Source organism: Mustela putorius, unplaced genomic scaffold, assembly GCF_011764305.1.
Source record: "Mustela putorius furo isolate JIRA1106 unplaced genomic scaffold, ASM1176430v1.1 tig00003863_pilon_pilon_pilon, whole genome shotgun sequence".
NCBI classification, from domain to species: domain Eukaryota; kingdom Metazoa; phylum Chordata; class Mammalia; order Carnivora; family Mustelidae; genus Mustela; species Mustela putorius.
This window is the reverse complement of record NW_025422015.1, coordinates 12558671-12578803: the sequence shown is the minus strand read 5'-3', so window position 1 is coordinate 12578803 and position 20133 is coordinate 12558671. Positions and strand designations below refer to the sequence as shown.

The window sequence follows — 20133 nt, the reverse complement described above, 5'->3', positions numbered from 1 at the left end:
AGATCCAGGCTTTTGTCTGTAGGGATTCAGTCAGGAGGACAGTGACTCCAGTGAAGGGAAACCCCAGCCCTAGCTAAGTAGCCCTTCTCCTGCCTCGCTCAGTACGTGGAGTAGTTATCATTGTAATTTGTCATTACTTGACCTGTGAATCTCTCTTTGTGTGGCAGATGGATTTTGAGAGTGGACAAATAGACCCATTGGCTTCTGTAATTTTGCCTCCCAACTTACTTGAGAATTTAAGTCAAGAAGATTCTGTATTAGTTAAAAGAGCACAGTTTACTTTCTTCAATAAAACTGGACTTTTCCAGGTAAGGGTTCATTAAATCATTTTTCAGTTGCAAGTTGAGTTTCTTTGTTCAGAAGGAAAATATGAAAGTTTGGATTCCTTGAAAATATATCAAGAGATATAGAGAAATTAACCTACTCTATCTTCAAAAATGAAAAATTTTAACATAATTAGTTAAGCATTTTATTTCAGATGATTATATCCTTATTACAGGAAGTGTTCATTTAGGTTTTTTAAATAAATCAAATACTAGATTAAGACTGGCATGGTACAATTAAGAATGGAATTTGTGGAGAAAGAATTATTTATTATTCCTTTTGTTAAATATTTTATGCTCTCCAACAATTTAGACCTTCAGAGTCAAAGAAACTGTATGCCAAAGGAAAGGTTTGGTTTTTGTTTCTGTTTTTTTAAAATTCAGCAGGAAGGACTGTTTACATAATGGGCAGCATTCTTGGCTTTAATCAGTTTTCCCATTAATATTTCAAAAGACCTTCGGCCATCACACCCCAGAGTTGGGTGGCATTGTGCTGAGCACATACTGTCATTATTATTGGCATCATTTCTAGATACTAGAAAGTCCACTGCCAGCAAACACTGGTGGCCTCTCATTGTCTGTAACAGTGCAACCCTATCCAGAGTAGTTTCACTGAACTCTTTTTTAAAAAATAGAAGTTGTCTACTAAATTAAAGATACCAGCATATATTAAACAATGTCATCTGTGTAAGAGAAAATAGGCAAGCATTGCTTCCAACTGTCACATACAGAGGCATGGCCATATAAGTTGCAGAGAAGAAATACCATGAAATCATTTACAATAATTCTAAAATTTTAACATTTTTTCAGCCAGTGTTTTAGAAACAAGCTATGTAAAATTTTGGGTAAATTAGAATGCGATTACTAATTATTTTGAAGGCTTTAATAGTTAGGAACAAATAAACTGCTCTTGTAAAAATTATTTGAGGCTTACAATGCCACCTTGAAAAACAAAACAATGCAGTATGTGTCACAAAAATGTGATGGGTGGTGAAGGAGGCTCTGTTCAAAGAGGTTGAGTCCAGAGGGAAGGATTTGGGAGAAAGGTTAGAACTGTCAGAATCTGTCATTGTTTCATTTTGAGTCTGTCTTCTGCATGCTGCCTTTCCCTTTTCCCTTGGCAGCTCCCAATCAACATATTATTAGGAAACATATATTTGTTTTTTAAAGCAAATTTATAGCAGAGTCAGAAGATTTTAAGGGTTCTCTGGTACTCTCTTAACATAGTGAACAAGAGATGAATATTTTTTAAAGAAAGGACTAGTTATCCTCAAGGCATTACCAACTTTATTGAGCATGATCACACGTAAGTAACAAAAAACCATACTCTGAATGCTGAGATTTATTTGGCATGTAAGAAGCCATGTAATTGTTCCCAGACAACTGATTTATAAGCTGCAATAGAGAAATGCAGGAGGTTTGACAAGAAAAACACGAGGGAAGAGGGAGTGAGAGAAGGTCTTGCTGGCTGACATGCTGTTGGCCCCAGTCATTTTGCAATATGGATTCACTGATTTGATTTCTTCACAACCTCATCTCCGAAGGGGAAGATCCAGAGGGTGGCAAGTGTACAGTGAAGGAAGGTAGAAATTCTGGATGGGGGTATCTAGATGGTGCAGTTGGTTAAATGTCTGACTCTTGGTTTTGGCTCAGGTCATGACCTCATGGTCATGATCTCAGATCTGAGATTAAGCCCCTCCTCCTCAGCATGGAGTCTGAATAAGACGCCCTCCTTCTCACTCTGCCCCCACACCCATGCTCGTTCTCTCTCTCTCTCTTGCTCTCAAATAAACCTTTAAAAGAAAAAAAGAAAATCTGGATGGGAACTTCATCTAGTAGAATTACATTTCGCTGTAAGTTACTAAACACGTCAGGTCATTGTTAGCAAGGATTTGAATGATGAATTTTTTTTTAGTTTATTTTTCTCTCCATATTTCTTTTATACTTCTCTAAGAGCAAGCGACTTCATCTGTTTTCTAGGGCAGGGAAATGATCTAATTGTTTCGTGGCTTTTATGAGTACATGATTTCTGGGTTCACATTGTTTCTGATGTTAACTGGCTGACATCAGTCACAGCAATCACGAGTGAGGTTTATGAACATTGCCTTATACCATCAGCTCATAATCTTCCCTCAATGTATTTATTATAATAAGGGAAATAGCAAAGCTCTTTCAGGAAAGCCAGCAATTTGATCTTATAAACAGGATGTTCTATAATTGAAAATCTTAAAAGCAAAAAGTGCTGACAGTTTGCGTGTTTGGGAGTACAAAATCAAATACAAGTGTACTTCTGACTAGTAATACACTTTTTTTTTTTCTTTCAAAGGATGTAGAAACCAAGAAATATACCTTAGTGAGTTATGTGATGGCATGCAGTATTGGAAACATGACTATCCAGGGTCTGAAGGATCCTGTTCAAATTAAAATCAAACATATGAGAAACCAGGTAAGAAAATGCCACAAAGGACAATGGAACAGAGGCAGATGACTTCAGAGAAGTGTGGGTCTTTTCTTCTTCTTCTTCTTCTTCTTCTTCTTCTTCTTCTTCTTCTTTCTCCTCCTCCTCCTCCTCCTCCTCCTCTTCTTCTTCTCCTTCTTCTTCTCTACATGTTAAGAATTTTATTCTGGCACTTTTTGGAGGAGGGCAAATTTCCAAAAAGGGGAGAACAGGTAAGCAGGTGGTGCTGTAATGTCACGGTAAATATTGGCAAGTCGGGGGATTCGTCCCTTCTAGGATTCAGCCTTCAGAAGAATGAGAGTGAAGAAGAGGACCCCACTTTTTAAGGAATGACACATTAATTTGAGAAATTAGAGGCAGTTGCAGTTGCACAATCCTGCCATTAAAAGGCTTGGATTGTTTTTTTTAAGTCAGAAATTACTGCTACTGGGAAAGCAGAAGGGAAACAGGGCAGGGTTGACTCATTTTTTGAGAGGTTAGCAGTTATCTAGAATCTTGGCAAATGTTGCTTTTTGTGTTGCTTCAATGCCCTTGCATTGACAATCATCTGTTTATTTGATAAAATTATATGGGGGTCCTTTGGTCTCAGGTAAGGCCAGGCCCAGGCTCTCCTCTCTTTTCAAGAGGGCCCACTCATGGGTCTCCCATTTATTAGGAAAGCAGGAAGGCAGGCAGGAAGGAAACTGGCTGATAAGGACCGAGGCTTGGAAGTTAGGTCATCTAAGCACTAGCCTGGCTTTGTCATCGAGCCCTCTGAGACGTCCTCGTTCTACCCTCTGGCTTCCTTTGTTTCAGCTCCTTCATCCATAAAGAATTTTTTTATTGTGGTAAAATGTACATTACATAATATTTACTATTTTAACCATTTTTAAGTGTACCATTCTGTGACCTTTTAGTGCCTTCCCATTTTTCTGTGCCCATAGAGCCATTCATCCCCGGAACTTCTTCATGTTCTCCAACCAAAACTGTGGGCCGTTATATAGTAGCACCCCATTTCCCCTCCCCTGGGCCCCTATGACCACCATTTTACTCTCCCTTTCTGTGAACTTAACCACTCTAGGCACCTCTTATAATTGAAATTGTATAGTATTTTTCCTTTTGTGACTAGCTTATTTCATTTAACCATCTTTTTCCAGGTTCATTCAGGTTATGGCATGTACCAGAATTTCCTTCCTTTTTAAGGCTGGATAATATTCCATATGCGTGTGTATGTGTGTGTGTCTTCTACATTTTTTAATCCATTTATAATACTTTGATTGTTTCCACCTTTTGGTTCTTGGGAGTAATGTTGCTGTGAACAGGGATGTTTAAAATATCTATTTGAATCCTTACTTTCAATTCTGGGCACTTACTTAGATGTAAAGGAGAATTTTGAAGGTAAACCGAGGTTACAGTGTAAAGAGCTTTGATAAATGCTGAGGACAGCATTTTATGGTGGGACATACATAGTCACCTTTAGATAAATGGGAAGCATGATTCCTCACGAGGTTATGGTTGATTTCCACTTGGAGTCTTTGTGAGAGGAGATCCTTCTGGACTGCCTGCCATTCCTAGGTCGTATCAGCGTGACTAATACTGGTCTCTTTCTTTGTGAAAACCTTAGCATTCTGACTCTTTTCCCATATTCAGATCTTAAGATCTTTCACTTATTTTAAACACAATTTCGCATGTTTATTCTTATGTTAATATAGGCAGTGCTTCATCCCATCTGTGCCTTCTGGGATCTGAGCAAAAACGGTAAGTTTTAAAATATTGGCTGTCTTAAGAACAACTGAATTTTAAACATTGTTAGACACCCCCGTTTCCTTTCATTCCACCCCAGCCAGAATGAGTCACAGTGTAAGTGTGATAACTGAACTGCGGAGTTTAGTTTAGGTAGCTTGGGAAGTGAACCACATTTCTGCAACTTTTTACTCATTGCAAGAAGACATAAGTAAACTTGACTTTTTTTTTTTAACCAAACAATCTCTTTGATTTCAGTTATTTTGAAAATACAGTATGCATTTTGATTGCCACTTTTAGATGAACGTCGATATATGTTTGATCTCATTCTTTTAAGGATGCCTCTGAGATTATTAATATGCATGAGGCACACAATTTAGAATCTAGCTACCAGACTTCAGATTATGTGGAAAACATGCTAAAGGACTATAAATAAGAAATGGTTATAATACATGTATGTTGCTTGAAAGAAATGAACTGCCTCCAAAATGGCATTAGACAATTAAGAGAAAAAGGCAAAATTAAGGGAGAAGTCACTAGGTATGAGGTATGGGGATCTCTTCATACAACTATGAAACTTCCCTCGTTTGCCCCCTAAGGGTCACCTTCTCTTGGGGATACCCGGTGGGATTATCCTGGCTAAATCTAAACCAGGACCAGTCCTACTGCTTCTTGGTAAAAAATGGAGTCTGAAGGTGTCCCAACCTCTGTTTTTGATAAGCCTTATCAGAACTGGAAAGTTGTGGTGTTTGGTTTCTAGTTGCACAGTTTTGAGAAATTGGATTTGCTGGAAAATAATTAAAATGGTATTACCTTGCAGACTTAAAATATTCTTCAAATATATAAATTGCTCATATTCCATATCCTACCATAAAAGTCAGATAAGATGTACTAAGGGCATTTATAAGAGGTTTCCACTGTGCATGATTGCTGTGCACATAATAATAAGAACTCTGACCTCTGTTTGTTCTTATGTCTTTGCAAAAATAAAGGCTGACCCAAGGCAAAAAATGTGTTGATCTTCAGGCTTCATTAGTATGTAACATATTAGAAAGAGGGATACTCTTTTCATGGAAGTTTATTTTGTAATACATTAAAAGTTAAACTAAAATCAAACTTTTGCAGGATCTTCAGTAGAACACAGTTGAAAACCACTGACTAGATAATGTCTTGCTGCCAGCACTAACAATCTATGATTCCAGGAATCTAAATTATTCCGAGTATTGGCAGCTTTAAGAATTGTATCTGTTTGACTGATAAACTGCAAGGCAGAAAAGACTGAGGCATATTTTCCTAAAGAAGGTATCATCCATTATAGAAAAGGAACTGGCCTGCTGTTATTTTCACACTGTTTGTGGACTTCCTCTTGCAGAAGGTTCTGGATTTTGGAATACTTCAGGATGTGTGACACAGAGAAATTCAGATGAGAGCGAGACCGTCTGCTTATGTAACCACCTCACACACTTTGGAGTTCTGATGGTAGGGGAGGAATTTCTAAACTCATTTTGAAATGGTATAATTTGGGAAGGCATACTTCTTTTTGTAAGTCAGCCTTTTTAGATTACGTGTTTTGGGAAATTATTTCCTGATAATTGTCATCTGTATTTTGAATCCTGGTAATTAGCAGAGATCACATATTTAAAATATGTAACAATAATTATAAAAAAGAATTCTTTTTTCCTGTAGTATTAACAGCAGTTATAAATAGTCCTGGAAATAAGAGGATCACCATGAGACTCTTGAATTAAGAGAGACACAGAGTTGGGGAGGCAGAGAGGAAAGGGGGAGGGAGAGAGAAAAAAGTTAAAGAGGAAGACAATGTTGGGTTTTACTCACACTGAGGGGAACTGTGAAAATTTTGATAAAATATTGTTCTTGTATTATCTCTCGTTGGACTGAATGTGACTTTATAGAAGGTACTGTGCTAGGTGATCCAGCTGTCACCCCAAATGATGCAGGCCCCCCCAACCCCTCGTGAGCACAGCATGTTGGGACAGATTAGGGACTAAGACACCATGAAGTCCTCAGGACTGTGAGAGAAGAGGGGGGTGTGACATGCCTGTTACCACTAAACTTCATATTATTCTTTCTTTCCTTCCTTCTTTCCCTATTTTTGTCTCATTAACCAGCCTGTCCACAGTTTTAAAAAACAAAAATTAGATCACATCAACATTTTTTTTTCATCTCGCCAAATTTTTGAGAGCCACCGTCCATGTAATAACTTTCTTGGATTCCCCGATAGACTTATTCCTCTGTCTTATATCTCATAGATGTGTGTCTTTGAGGATAGATTTCAGATGTGTTCTATATCCTTCCGCTTGTAACAGAGCTCTTGTTTCTGGTAGTTGGTTTAGTTCCCAAGGATCAAACCACATTTGCTTTTTAAAATGTTGATGGCATTCGTGTAGGCTGAGACAGTAAAGCTTTTTGAATTTGAATCACAAACATCATGGTTATGTTTCTCCCCTCCCTTAGATCTTACTCCCATTTCCCGTGGGACTAGGCAGGTGCAGTAGGGACTGTGGGATGTGGCATTAGGCTCATGAACCCACTTGCCAATGTAAATGGTCGATGTCATACGGCCATCCTGAAAGTGATCTTCCTGACACTCTACTGCATATATGCTCTGAGGGATAAAGCAAGTCATCGAAAAAGGCAGCAATTATAGCAAATAACTTTTTAACTTTCCAAAAATAGAAGTATTTTTCTCTACTGCTAGAGCATGAAAATGAACAATTAAACTAAAGCACGTTTTCTCTAAGTAAAACAAACACGTTCTTGGTTTTGTTTTGTTTTAAGATTTTATTTTTTTATTTTAGAGAGAGATACAGGTAGAGAGAGTACGAGCTGGAGAAGGGGCAGAGGGAGGGGGGAGAGAGAGAATCTCAAGCAGACTCCACACTGAGTCCAGAGCCTGATACGGGTCTTGATCTCAAGAACCTGAGATAATGACCTAAGCAGAAAGCAAGAGTCAGACATTCACCAGCTGCCCCCAAACCTACTCAGTTTTAACTTCCACTTTCTCCTTTCTCCAAAAGCGATAGTAGACATTCTTGTAGAAAACACTGATTTGCAACATTATTCACTCAGGTATATAAGCTCTAGCTTAATTCATTTATCTCTTTGAATTGTGTACATGTGCACACATGTATGTATGTGCACGTGTGTGTTTGAGCACGATTGTGTATGTTGTAGGTCTAAGGTTAGATAAATAGGTAACCAGTAATACAGTTCAGTATATAGTAGTGATTTATGTGTCACCCAAGTTGGTTTCCTGTTACTTTGGTTAGTTTCTTCACATATGGTTTGAATTTTATTATGAATTTGTAATTGTGTATTTTTCTGTTGTCATTTGATAAAATAATTAGTTTTACATATATGTAAGTATATGCATTTTTTAATACTGTTCTTTGCACCTTGGCTGCTCTTACAAGTTTATAAACTGCTGGGAGACAAACTTTCCAAGAATTTATTCTTCCTGGCAATGAGCCCATGTCCCCTCAGCTTTTCCAGACCACCAGGACTTTGCTAAGAAACTTTCTTGATTTATAAACTCTTTATTCATTTATATAAGATATTCTCAGAGTCTACATTGCCCTGTGACACACTGACCATAGGGGAGGTTAAAAAATATACCCCAGACCTATAATTATTTCTTTTAATCTACAAATATGCAAAGGTTTTAATGTCCTCTATTAACATTCTCTTATAGTAAAACTGAATTTAATGCTTTTAACATTAGTACATTTTCATGTTGGCTAGTTCAGAGGAATAAATATTTTCATATTCTTCATTCTCTAAAAGTACAAACAACATGAGAGTTGTGTATGAATGTGTAATAGTAAACAACATTATTTAATTTACACTTTAAGTTATGGTTTTAATTGTGGCTTGCAAGTTCACCACCTCACCTAGATGGGAAGCCACAAGTTTTTCAAGAGGTAAGAACAAGTCATCTGGAGATTCCTCAAGACCATTTCTCTGCTCCATGAAATCCTGGAGTAACCAAAATGTTGGTCAGGGTAACCTATCCGTGAGTCCACTGGCACTGACTTGAACCCCATCTCATGTGCCAGGGCAGTCCCAGGTTCTTCCAGTGTTTGGAGGGATTTCTGGGAGAAAAAGGTAGGCTATGTCCCTTCTGACCTAGAGCCCTGTGTCTGCTGAATTTGATCACTGTGCATTTTTGGGAGCCACAGAAGTGGTTACCTGTTTCTTACTGCCTTACCCAAACCTTAGACTGACTCTTCTGTCATCATTTCACAGACACAAACTCACATGCAGACACAACCTACCGGAGGCTTTGTTTGTGAGTAACAAGTTTTATTGGCATGCTGGTGAAAATTAAAGAGAATTAAGACATAAAATGAAAATCTTATAAAGCAGAATTTATTTTTTCATAATTTAAGACCTAAAAAAATTTTTTTAAGACCTAAAATTTTAAACCAGATATCCCCTTTGGAATATGGCCTTTCTCCAAGAAGTCTCCATTTTTGAACATCTGCGTATAACAGAGATGTCTTCTCTTCTCCAACCAAGATTAGTGGATGGTCTTAACTCAAGATTTATCCCTAACCCAATTCCCTATTTAAGGAAGAAAAGAAAGATTTCCCTCCCAGACCCAGACTTTACAAGTTTGCCTCTGCATAGTGAAATTAATACTTCATGTTAATATGCTAAGAAGTGTTTACTTCTTTCCATTCCACAAATCATAACACTTAATGGTGTTATAATAATCATAATCATAATGGTGCCCTCTCAGGTCAACAGGGATTTAAAAAAAAAAAAAGTCTCTGTAATCTAAAAATCTATAACGGTTTCTCACTTATAAAAAAATAAATAAATAAAGACCATTTAAACCAGTACATGCCAAGCTTTGAAATGACCACAGTTAAGGTCCTCAGCACTACACTCAGAAGCACCAGTCTCTGGCTGTCCATTGGCTGAGCCCCGCACTACTGGAAAGCCAGCACTTGCCTGAGGGCTCCCATTGGCCATAGTGGCCTCTATTTGTACTTGTGTCCTTAGCCCTGTGAATGTTAGCAATGGGCCTGATCATTTATTATGCAAGGCAGGGACTTCCCCAATTTCTGGTGAGGGACCAACCCAGTGGTTTTGCTCTTCAGTCTATTCTGGTGGGCAAAGGGTTTGGATTACCAGGTAATGAGAGAAAACAACATGCAACCCTCTCAGTAATGCTACACTTTGGTTTATGGAATTATCAGCAAGAGTACAATACATGGAAGCTTCCATATTGATTTGCAGTGTTGCTTTTAGCCCCTTAGATTGTGCTAAAATTGTAAGTGCTAGCAATGAACTTTCTAATAAAACACTATTCCTGTGAAAAGAGAGATTCTTAACAGCTGCTTCCCATGTTTTTATGTAGGACCTTCAAAGAACTGCCTCTCAGATAGATGCAAGAAACACCAAAGTTCTCACCTTCATCACCTATATTGGGTGTGGGTTATCTGCTATATTTTCAGCAGCCACTCTCCTGACATATGTTGCATTTGAGTAAGTATTTTTTATCTGTCAAAAGCCAGTGCTAACTGCCCCAAAACGTGAATAAGGAAATTGCCTTTGCTTTAAAAAAATACCTGTACACTTTCTGAATCATGGAGAGTGGTTCAACTTTAATGTTCAGGTTTCTCATAACATAGATCATGCAACATAAATTTTCTCACTATAGAATCTTAATGTATAATTATTGTATGTCCATGGATAAAACACATTTAATAGATGATTAACATATAAATAAATCAAATAATACATTATGTTAATTTAAAACAAAATTAGTCCTGAAACAAGAACCCTTTTTCGGTAAAGATTTTTTATTTATTCATTTATTTATTCAGAGAGAGAGAGAGAGCTTGTCCCAGAGCATGAACAGGGGGAAGGGGAAGAGTGTCAGAGGGAAAGAGAGAAGCTGACTCTCTTCCAAGCAGTGACCCTAGGGGTAGGGCTCCATCCCAGGATGCCAGATCATGACCTGAAGCAGAGTTCACCAACTGAGCCACCCAGGTACCCTAACAGGAACTTTTTTTTTTTAATGGATCCTTACCTCATTAAAAATCAAGGAAATTTCAGAGAATTTTAGGGAAATTTTTTTAACAAAAATCTCATTTTTATAACTAAGATGTTTTCTAGATTAAAAAAAAAAGCCATTGAAACTTAATTGGAAATTTGGTAAACAATTGGAAACAGTTTTGAAATAAAATTGATATTAAAAAAACTTTAGGAGAAGAATCAATGAAACAAGATGGGATTGGGAAGGAGACAAACCATTAGTGACTCTTAATCTTACAAAACAAACTGAGGGTTGCTGGGGGGAGGGGGTTTGGGAGAAGGGGGGGTGGGGTTATGGACATTGGGGAGAGTATTTGCTTTGGTGAGTGCTGTGAAGTGTGTAAACCTGGCGATTCACAGACCTGTACCCCTGGGAATAAAAATACATGTTTATAAAAAAATAAAAAATTAAAAAAAAAAAAACTTTAGGGACACCTGGGTGGCTCAGTCATTTAAGTATCTGCCTCCTGCTTGGATCGTGATCCCAGGGTCCTGGGGTTAAGCTCTGAGTCTGGCTCTGTGCTCAGCTAGGAGTCTGCTTCTCCCTCTCCCTCTGCCCCTCTCCCTGCTTACGCACTTGTTCTTCTCTCTCTCTCTCAAATAAATAAAATGTTTAATTTTTTTAAAAAACTTAGTAATTTGTCAAATACTCATAAATATTCTTAAATACTCCTAATTAGATACAAATCTCCTCCTAATGGTGCCATCACAAAGATGGCTTTATTGCGGGGATCTGTCGAAGATAGGAATTGACCACCTGTGCTTAAAATACTAATTTACGGTATTCCTTCTTCTCTTCATTTTTCCCTTTTCCAGAAAGTTGCGAAGGGACTATCCCTCCAAAATCCTGATGAACTTGAGTACAGCCCTGTTGTTCTTGAACCTCCTTTTCCTCTTGGATGGCTGGATCGCCTCATTTCATGTGGATGGCCTTTGCACGGCCGTTGCGGCCTTGCTCCATTTCTTCCTTCTTGCAACCTTTACCTGGATGGGGCTGGAAGCAATTCACATGTACATTGCCCTGGTTAAAGTATTTAATACTTACATTCGCAGATACATACTGAAATTCTGCATCGCTGGCTGGGGTAAGCCTCATAAACGTTTTGGCTTTGTGTTCACTGTCAGGGAAATTGACCGTCTCTCACAGGAAAGTCCTAAGTCGAAAGATTAGTGCTGCTAAAAAGAAACTTCAAAATTGTGAATGATGCGGGTTTGGTGTACACATCCCAAGGCAGGGGCTTCCTCAGAATGGTATTTTTAAAAACTATTCAGCTGTTCTTACTAAATTCAGGAGTAAAGTAAAAAGCCCTAGCCTCCTGAGTCACCACAAACTTATTTCCTGTGACCAGAGCCAGCCCACCCAAGTCTGGAGAAGCAGCTGGCGGACAGTGGTGCATTTCCATTATGTTTCAAAATATAAAAGCAGCTTAGACTCCTTGCTGTCCTCACCCCCAAACACATGCGCATGTCTTGGATCCAGCAAGAGAGTGTTATTTTTGTGTGTGCAACCAGAATATTGACAAAATTCTTGCCTTGTACTTCTTAACATGATTCCTTAGCCAGACATGGATGGTAGCCTTAGACTGTTTGGAATCTTCTAAATGGGCTTCTTCTCTATCTGGGTTCATAATGGAGCAAACATTTAGAGCTTGCTCGTTTCTTTTTTTTCTTGGGAGGGTGGTGGGCAGAGATAGCAATACAGATGTATGGGACATTTCCAAGGCGTTGGGAACTAAAAGCATCTTTCAGGGAATTAGGGTGGTGTGGGCTTCCCCAGTGAAATATTCATGAAAATACTTTATTGACTCTCTGGAGAGGAAAGAGGAGACTGTAAAAACTTTACAGCCCCATGGTTTCTTCCCCACTGTTTCTAAGGAGTTTTCTTTACATAGAAAGGGACAAAATAAACTGCAGTTTCCTTACTGCCCAAACTCTGGCAGAGTGGCAGCTGTCATCGACGAAGGACATTTGCTCTGGATTCAGAATAAACCAGGTTCTGGGTCTCTAATGAGTAACAGTAAGCAAACACAATATTTAACTGTTATTTAAGAACAGGTTTTAACTGTTGCCAGTTAAAGTTGGACATTCCTCACCAAAGAAGGGATCGTATTGTTGCTTTTAAGCAAGTTGCAAGTTCTAAAAAAAAATTCTGTGATGTGGGGGGTTTTCTTTCTCTTTCTCTCTTTTCCCCCGCCTGCCATTATCAGTCTTATAAGGCAGTTCTAGATGCTTTGGAGCAGTTGCTTATGTCATGGTCTTTCTATAACAGGTCTGCCTGGCTTTGTTGTGTCCATTGTTCTGGTAAGCAGAAAGCAAAATGAGGTCTACGGAAAAGATACTTATGGAAAAGGACAGGGGGATGAATTGTAAGTAATAACAACTTGTTGGAAATTTATTTGTGATGAGTGTATCTCCTTTGCTTTCTGTGTCATCAGCAGTCTGATTTATTGAGCATTTGTTATATGCCAGGAATCATGTTAGGGTCTGGGATTCAAAGATGTTCAAGACAGATTTTGCCTTTGTGGCAGTCATGTTCCAGTGTGGAATACATAACCCAGAATGATAACCATTTTTACGAGAATTTTTAGATGAATTTAATTGCTTTAAATACTTTATCCAATTTTTGAGGTACCTTAAGAACTCCCATAGTATTAATTAGGCCTGGGGAGCGTCTGTAAATTGTTTAGTTTGTGTTGACATTACTCATAGAACATGTTACACATGGTACCATTTTTAAATTAATTTCATCTATTTTCTGTCTATCTATGTGTGTGCATGTGTGTGTGTGTGTGTGTGTGTGTGTGTGTGTGTGATTCTGAATATCAAGTATATCCTTCCACATCTTATAAAGATGTGATTGGTGTAAGCTTTTTAACTTCATGAGGAGCATTACCATAGGAGTATCAAAGTTCTATAATGAAGTCTTGCCTCAACTAGGCCAATTATTTTGCAACAGTAATGGAATTCGTGATTTACATGTGTCTTAAGTAGGAATTTACTCCACTCGCATGATGGGAGACTTGGAATTAGGCAGCTACTGCCATTGGTCTTATGGCTGAAAATGTTGGGATCAGCAGCTCTACAGCGATCCTGGCCTTTCTCTCAAATTTAGTATGTGGTTGTACAGCTCCAGAGCTTGTTTTCATGGTGGAAGTGGAAAGAACACATTAGGGTCTCTCCCAAAAATCCCCTAGAAGATTTTGCTTCCCCATTTCATAGAACAATGTCCCTGCAAAAGAGATTGAGAAAATGAGTACTTTGATTTCCCATTCTCTGGAGAGTAGTTTCATAAGAGGAAAGGGGTCTAGATTTGGTTTTGGGTGAGCCAAACATGAGTGTCTTCACGCCAAGACAGAATTCAAGAAGCCACCTTGTTTTCTTTTTAACTGTTGACTTAAATAACTTGATATTAAGATGATGGCTAGCCAAAACAAGCCAAACAAACAAACATAACAAAACAAAACAAAATAACTGTGTAAACATCAAAAAAGAAACTGAGGCCCAGGAAAATGAAGTGACTGTCTAAAGGTATTGAGAAAGGCTGAGCTGTGAAATCTGCTGAAACCCAAGCTAGCCAGGAAAAGCCTTCAGTTAACAGGAGGTGGTAATAAATCTTTTTCTTTCTGGTTTCTTCTTCTTTCAGCTGTTGGATTCAGGATCCAGTCGTCTTTTATGTGACCTGCGCTGGGTACTTTGGAGTCATGTTTTTTCTGAATGTTGCCATGTTCATCGTGGTGATGGTGCAAATATGTGGGAGGAATGGCAAAAGAAGCAACCGGACCCTGCGTGAAGAGGTTTTAAGGAACTTGCGCAGTGTGATCAGCCTAACATTTCTGCTGGGCATGACATGGGGTTTTGCTTTCTTTGCCTGGGGACCCTTAAATGTCCCTTTTATGTACCTGTTCTCCATCTTCAATTCATTACAAGGTAAGCTAAGCAATTGCTGCCTTCAGACTTCATCATGGGTACAGACAGTTTCATTTAAGGCCAGATGCTATGCAAATTTCTACATCTTTGTTCCAAATAATGAACATAGTTCCAGGTACAGGGTACTCACTGAAAGGATCTTGAACAGAAAGGTGAGGTAGGATGTCAGTTTGTTTTCAGTGAGGTGTATCACTTAGAATAGTGCCTGGCAGGTATAGGTGCTCAACAAATCTGTATTGTTTAATGACTAAATATGGGGCACGGAGGTATCCAATGGCGAGTTTAAAGGGAGGCACAGATAACTTTTACCTTCTACACATTTTTCCTTAATATCCTACATGGATGTAACAATCTTGGCCAGAAGTTGTTTTAGAATCTATTCAGGGACAGAACAAGTCTCCTAGATTCTTTGACTCCTTGGATTTCAAAATAAATACCAGTACTCCAGCTCAAAAGTGCTCATTTTCTCATGAGATACAGCATTTAGTTGAACAATTTAGCAAACATTTGCCAATGGTCTGCTGTGTACAAAAATCAAAGGCTTCCTCTGAGGAGCTCACTGTCACGCTTCTGATTCCATAATACACACCTGAGTATACTCCATGAGGAACTTAACATTTAAACTTAAATAAACATAAATTATATTTTGCAAAAGGTGAATGACGTTCTTTAAGATATTGGATATACCTTGGGTTGTTGATTAATTTCCCCAATGTTCAGAAGCACCAGGAGGCCCACACAACAAAGGAACAAGGGGACAAAGCTTGGAATTTTTTGAGTAGGGCATTACTGCGGGCTTACCTGAAGCTCCTGGCTGTGCAGTTGTAAGCATGTGGGGAAAGGCAAGCTGACTAAAGCTGACGAAATCTGAGCTGGGGTGGGTGGCGTGGTGGGGGGCATGTTGTATTACTCACTGAATAAGATGCCTGGACAGCTGCTCCCTACACGTGCATTCTAAGAGAACTTGGTATTTATCCGCAGGGGAGTGTTTACTGTTTTATATCATACATACCCGCTTTGTCTCACTCCTAGTTTTTCCACCAGCTCATGAGCTCCTGCAAAAAAAAAAAATATATATATATATATATATATATATTTGTCGTGCAGTAGGTGCTCAGTGATTGTTAAACAAATAAATGGATGGCTGGGTGAAGAAGGGAAGGGGCTTTTGAGATGGCCTAAATCCAACCTGAGACCCTTCTGGCATAAAAAGGCATTAATTAGTTCAGCAAATTTTACAGGTTCACTCTTCCATAACAGAGGAAATCTGTGGGCTCATTATCTTTAGTAAATACAATAATAAGCATCAAGTGCACCTCTAGAAGTCGGAAACTGGATAAATACCATATGAATGCACTTTCATACCGTGCTTTGTAAAGTGAGCATTCCTCTATTTAATTTAGTCTGTAATATACAACATAAAAGTGCCTAGATAAATATTGACAAAAATGTCCATTAACATTAGAAATTCCATGGTTTTATATTTCAGGCACATTAATCTGCCAGCCCAACCTTGTTTTTGCTTTTAGAATTTCCTGGCAGTCCCAGTAAGCTTCAGCACCTACAGTTGTCTGTTCAGCTCTGTCTCCATTAATGAGAACTGGGATGCCTTATTTTTCCCAGCCTAGGTCTCCTGTTGGGAGGGAAAAATATTCTAAGCCATGATCAAGTCCCAGTTCTTCATAAATCGCTAGCTTTTAAGACTGATGTTAAATTATATAAATTCAGAACAGATTTCTGCATACCCAGTCACATTAAAAACACTTCCTGAAAAGGAAATTTAAATTAAAACACAGTGATACCGAGCATATGAGTCCACCAACAATTGCTTACTGGCTGAGCTTGTACAAAAACTTGTCAGGATGCTATAGAAAGTCACTTAATGGTTCTTATTTGAGTCATTTCTGAACCCTCCAAGAAGAGGCTGTTGGTTGTTGTCGGAAGTGTATGCTTTGTTAAAAGGTGCACTTAGAATCTAGACCATCTAAAGAAACAAGTCAGCGAACTGTAGGTAGTATCTAGGCAAAATAAATTGAGGTAAGACTTAGGCAGACTACATTGTCTTTTTTATTCTTTCTAATATTTTTTTTTATTCCAGAAAAAAAAAAAAAGAAACTGGACATGATCCCTTTGTCTCATGGAGTTTATATTCTAGTGGGAGAGACCACCACTAATCAGATAGTCACCTTGTGAAACGTAGCTGGTGGTGGGGAGAACACACGACAGAAACCACAGTGTCTAAGCTGTAATCTGAAGGATATGTAGGGAGAGCGAGGTGAAGGTGCGGGTAGGAACCAAGAAGAGAAAATTTCATGTGGAGGGCCCTCCATGCGCAAAAACCCTGCTATCCGTGATGATTATGAGTATGCCCCCAAAATTTAAAAAAATGCTCAAATAACAGGAGAACCAAGAAGGAGCCACAGAGTGACAGGGTGGGGGGGGAATGGCACAAACGGGAGGCTGGGGCTGGACCAGAAGGCCCTGTGTTTTGATCTTGCTAAGAGCCATGCAAAGTCTTTGAAATCTTCTAGGCCTGTGGAATGACATGATCAAATGTGCGTTTTAGAAAGACGAAGCTGGACATAATGTGGCGAAGGGATTGGAGCTCCCAGAGTATCTGTAGGGAGAGCAGAGAGGAGACTACTGCTGTGGTCCGGGGGAGATAAGGCAGTGCCGTATTTTAGACTATGATGGGGCAGGGGGAGCTGGAGATACATGAGAAGAGTCAAGAGAAAGTTTGGAACGATGCTGCCATAAAACACTCAACACTGGTGTTGAGTTTCATTAAAGTAAACTCTTCTTTTTCTAGAGTGGTTAGGGTGAGCGGTCTTCTTGATTAATGCCATACCATAGCTCATTAACACCTACCAGTATTGGACTCAGCAACAGCCAAAGGTTTAGAATGTGATATAATATTCAAAAAATTAAATCTATACCAAACAAATTTTAATCTCAGATTTATCTTGGAGCTGAGCATCTGAAAATCAGCAGGTCTTCATTTAGAATCCCACAAGTCACCCTTGAGTGTTATAGAGGTGAGGCCTCCAAGGACAGATGTACAAGCTGTGTCTGCAGGGAAGCCAAGATGTCTCTAACACAGGCGTGGCTTCTGCTAGCAGCTTGCATTTCATTTTTGTGTTTCTCTTCCAAACTTTGATTCAAACATGTGAAAAATCCATTTTATCTTTCAGGGTTCTTATAAATAAGTGCATGTATAGATATGAGTATGTTCAAACACATATACATGTATAATTATATGGATACTTACATAAATTCGCAGAGCCTACATTTTAAAATTTTGTACATGTTTTAATATTTTAATGTTCAGTTTAATATATATTTTTGTTATTAGTATATGTATTTTTTAATTTTTATGGGTATTTATAACCATACAACTTAATTGCCAAAATAGTGCTAATTGAATATTAGGAAATTATTATAACCTGTGTGGCTTATAATCAAAATCCTACCTATTTGAATGAGCAAATGAAATCATGAATTGAATTGAGCCTGCATCTAAGCTTATTTTCTAATTTTTCACAGTACATTGCTTCTTCACTTCAACAAATTATATTTTAATCAATCCACTGATTTTTTTTTTGTAAGATAAAAAGATAAATATGTCTTCTCTTGCCATGGTAGTGTTACTTATCTACCTGCTTTTGCTATCTTTGTTGCTTTCCCAGGATGAAAGTGGCAGATCACTGTACTAGATATTTTAGTTTTTTCTAAAGACTACAACTTGAGAAAATGGCATGGTATACAAATTGCTGTTTAAAAGGGAACAGATGTTTGTGTATCATAATTCACATGCCTGAGAACATTAGACTACACTTCAGGAAAAACAGAGTCACTCATTTTAAAGAAGTAAAAGGCAATTCCCAGATTGTTGAGAAGATCATGGCCAGAGTCCTCTTGGGCTCTTCTTGCCCTTGGCAATATCAATGTGCTTGTAGAATAAGTTATTGCTCTGAGATGCAGTATGTGCACAAAAGTCATGAACAGTATTCAGGCCATGTATATTTTTCATTAACTGTACAAAGACATTTGACATTATCTATTAGATTAGGCTTTTTCAACATATAGGGAAGTTTAACACTCCTGGTAAGTTTATCAAGATCTGAAGTTTATTCCCTTAGCAAGAAGGTAGTTTTCAATTTTCCTTTTCTAGGCATGTGAAACATTATTGACTAATCATCTCAGGCACAATCAGCCCATTTTCTATACATATTTTATGAAAGCATAAGATGCAACGTATGGTTCTAGAAATAGAAGCTGCCTCTGAACACAGAGGGTTGTCAGTCTACTCAGATAATGCTTGCTATTAATTAATTTGATAATATTAAGATATACCCAGAGCAATAAAATAATTTATATTTGCATAATGCTTTATGGCTTATAAAAAACTTACACACAGCATCAGTGATTTGATGTAATTCTTAAAGCAACAATAGAAAGTAGGTACCCAAGAAAGAAGGTATTTTCTGCATTTTATAGATGAATAAACAGGGTCAGAAGAGTTAATGATTCCCCCAAGCTCAGTCTGAATTTCACAGTGTAATATTTATAATATAGCATATATGAAAATAGAAAAATACATTATGATGGACTAAAGCATAAGGAAAATAAGTTACTGCCCTTCAATTTTTTGTTTCAAAGTTTCTAGGAAGTATCTGTATCCACTGAAAAAACTATCATTAATTATATGCTTAATGAATAAATGTTATTCTTACCCTTACTCAGAAAAAAATAATTAAAGAGAATATGTTTATTATTATTATTTTAATCTTACTGGTAAAGTAAGAAAATTAAATCCAATTAAGCGTTAGGAGCCTCCTGACAGCTAAGCTGGGTTGTAATCACATACGCAACATAGGGCATTGGTGCCAAGGTAAAGACGTGAACCACCTTTAAAACCCTAACATCCGAAATGATGTCATGTTGGCTGAGATGTCACACACTGCAAGGAAATAAATTACTCCTCTGTTGGCAGGGCATTTTGTGCCACAGAGAAATAATTTTCTAAAGGGCATCTTGGTAGTATGAAAGGAGGAGTCAAGAGGTTCTCAAGGAGAGCTGTAAACCCAGCCCTGCAGCCGGCTGGCTATGTCTCTGTGACAGCGGAATATATGAGCCATTCAGAGACTTGGACTCAGGCTTGCTAGGAAGCGGAGAGGTAATCTAGACCATTTTTGTCAAGAAGCAGTTCTCGTGGGGCGCCTGGGTGGCTCAGTAATTTCAGCAGCCAACCCTTGATCTCAGTCCAGGTCTTGATCTCGAGGTCATGAGTTCAAGCCCTGCATTGGGCTCTACCCTGGGTGTGGAGCCTACTTAAAAAAAAATAAAATAAAATGATTTATCTAAAACATGCATCCTTTTTTGCTCACATATGGGATTTGATTAATTCTTAATTGATTTACCCATCAAAATTCCAGAACAGCTCGTGCTTGTGGACCTGATTAAGATGCCATTCGCTCATCACTACCTATTCTGACTCCACCCTGCATCCCTGAATTTATCTATAGCTAATCTACAGTTTTGCCCCAACTATGTTTCTGGATCTTTTATTATCCAGAGTAAGAAAAAATTAAGGGAGGCCGTTTGTTGGATTTTGTTGATGACAATCTTTTTTTTTTT

General features: G+C 38.2%; 1 protein-coding gene across 5 annotated transcripts in view; it reads left to right on the top strand.

The window, feature by feature from the left end:
* ADGRG6 (adhesion G protein-coupled receptor G6) overlaps nucleotides 1-20133 on the top strand; it is a 137324-nt gene that overhangs the window by 100726 nt on the left and 16465 nt on the right. For all 5 annotated transcript variants that reach the window (XM_004752736.3, XM_004752733.3, XM_004752735.3 and 2 more), the window contains 8 exons: nucleotides 168-308; nucleotides 2650-2769; nucleotides 4473-4518; nucleotides 5876-5982; nucleotides 9890-10017; nucleotides 11386-11654; nucleotides 12839-12935; nucleotides 14213-14496. In XM_004752736.3, coding sequence (XP_004752793.1) covers nucleotides 168-308; nucleotides 2650-2769; nucleotides 4473-4518; nucleotides 5876-5982; nucleotides 9890-10017; nucleotides 11386-11654; nucleotides 12839-12935; nucleotides 14213-14496 — 1192 coding nt within the window. The remainder of the gene's footprint in view (nucleotides 1-167; nucleotides 309-2649; nucleotides 2770-4472; nucleotides 4519-5875; nucleotides 5983-9889; nucleotides 10018-11385; nucleotides 11655-12838; nucleotides 12936-14212; nucleotides 14497-20133) is intronic.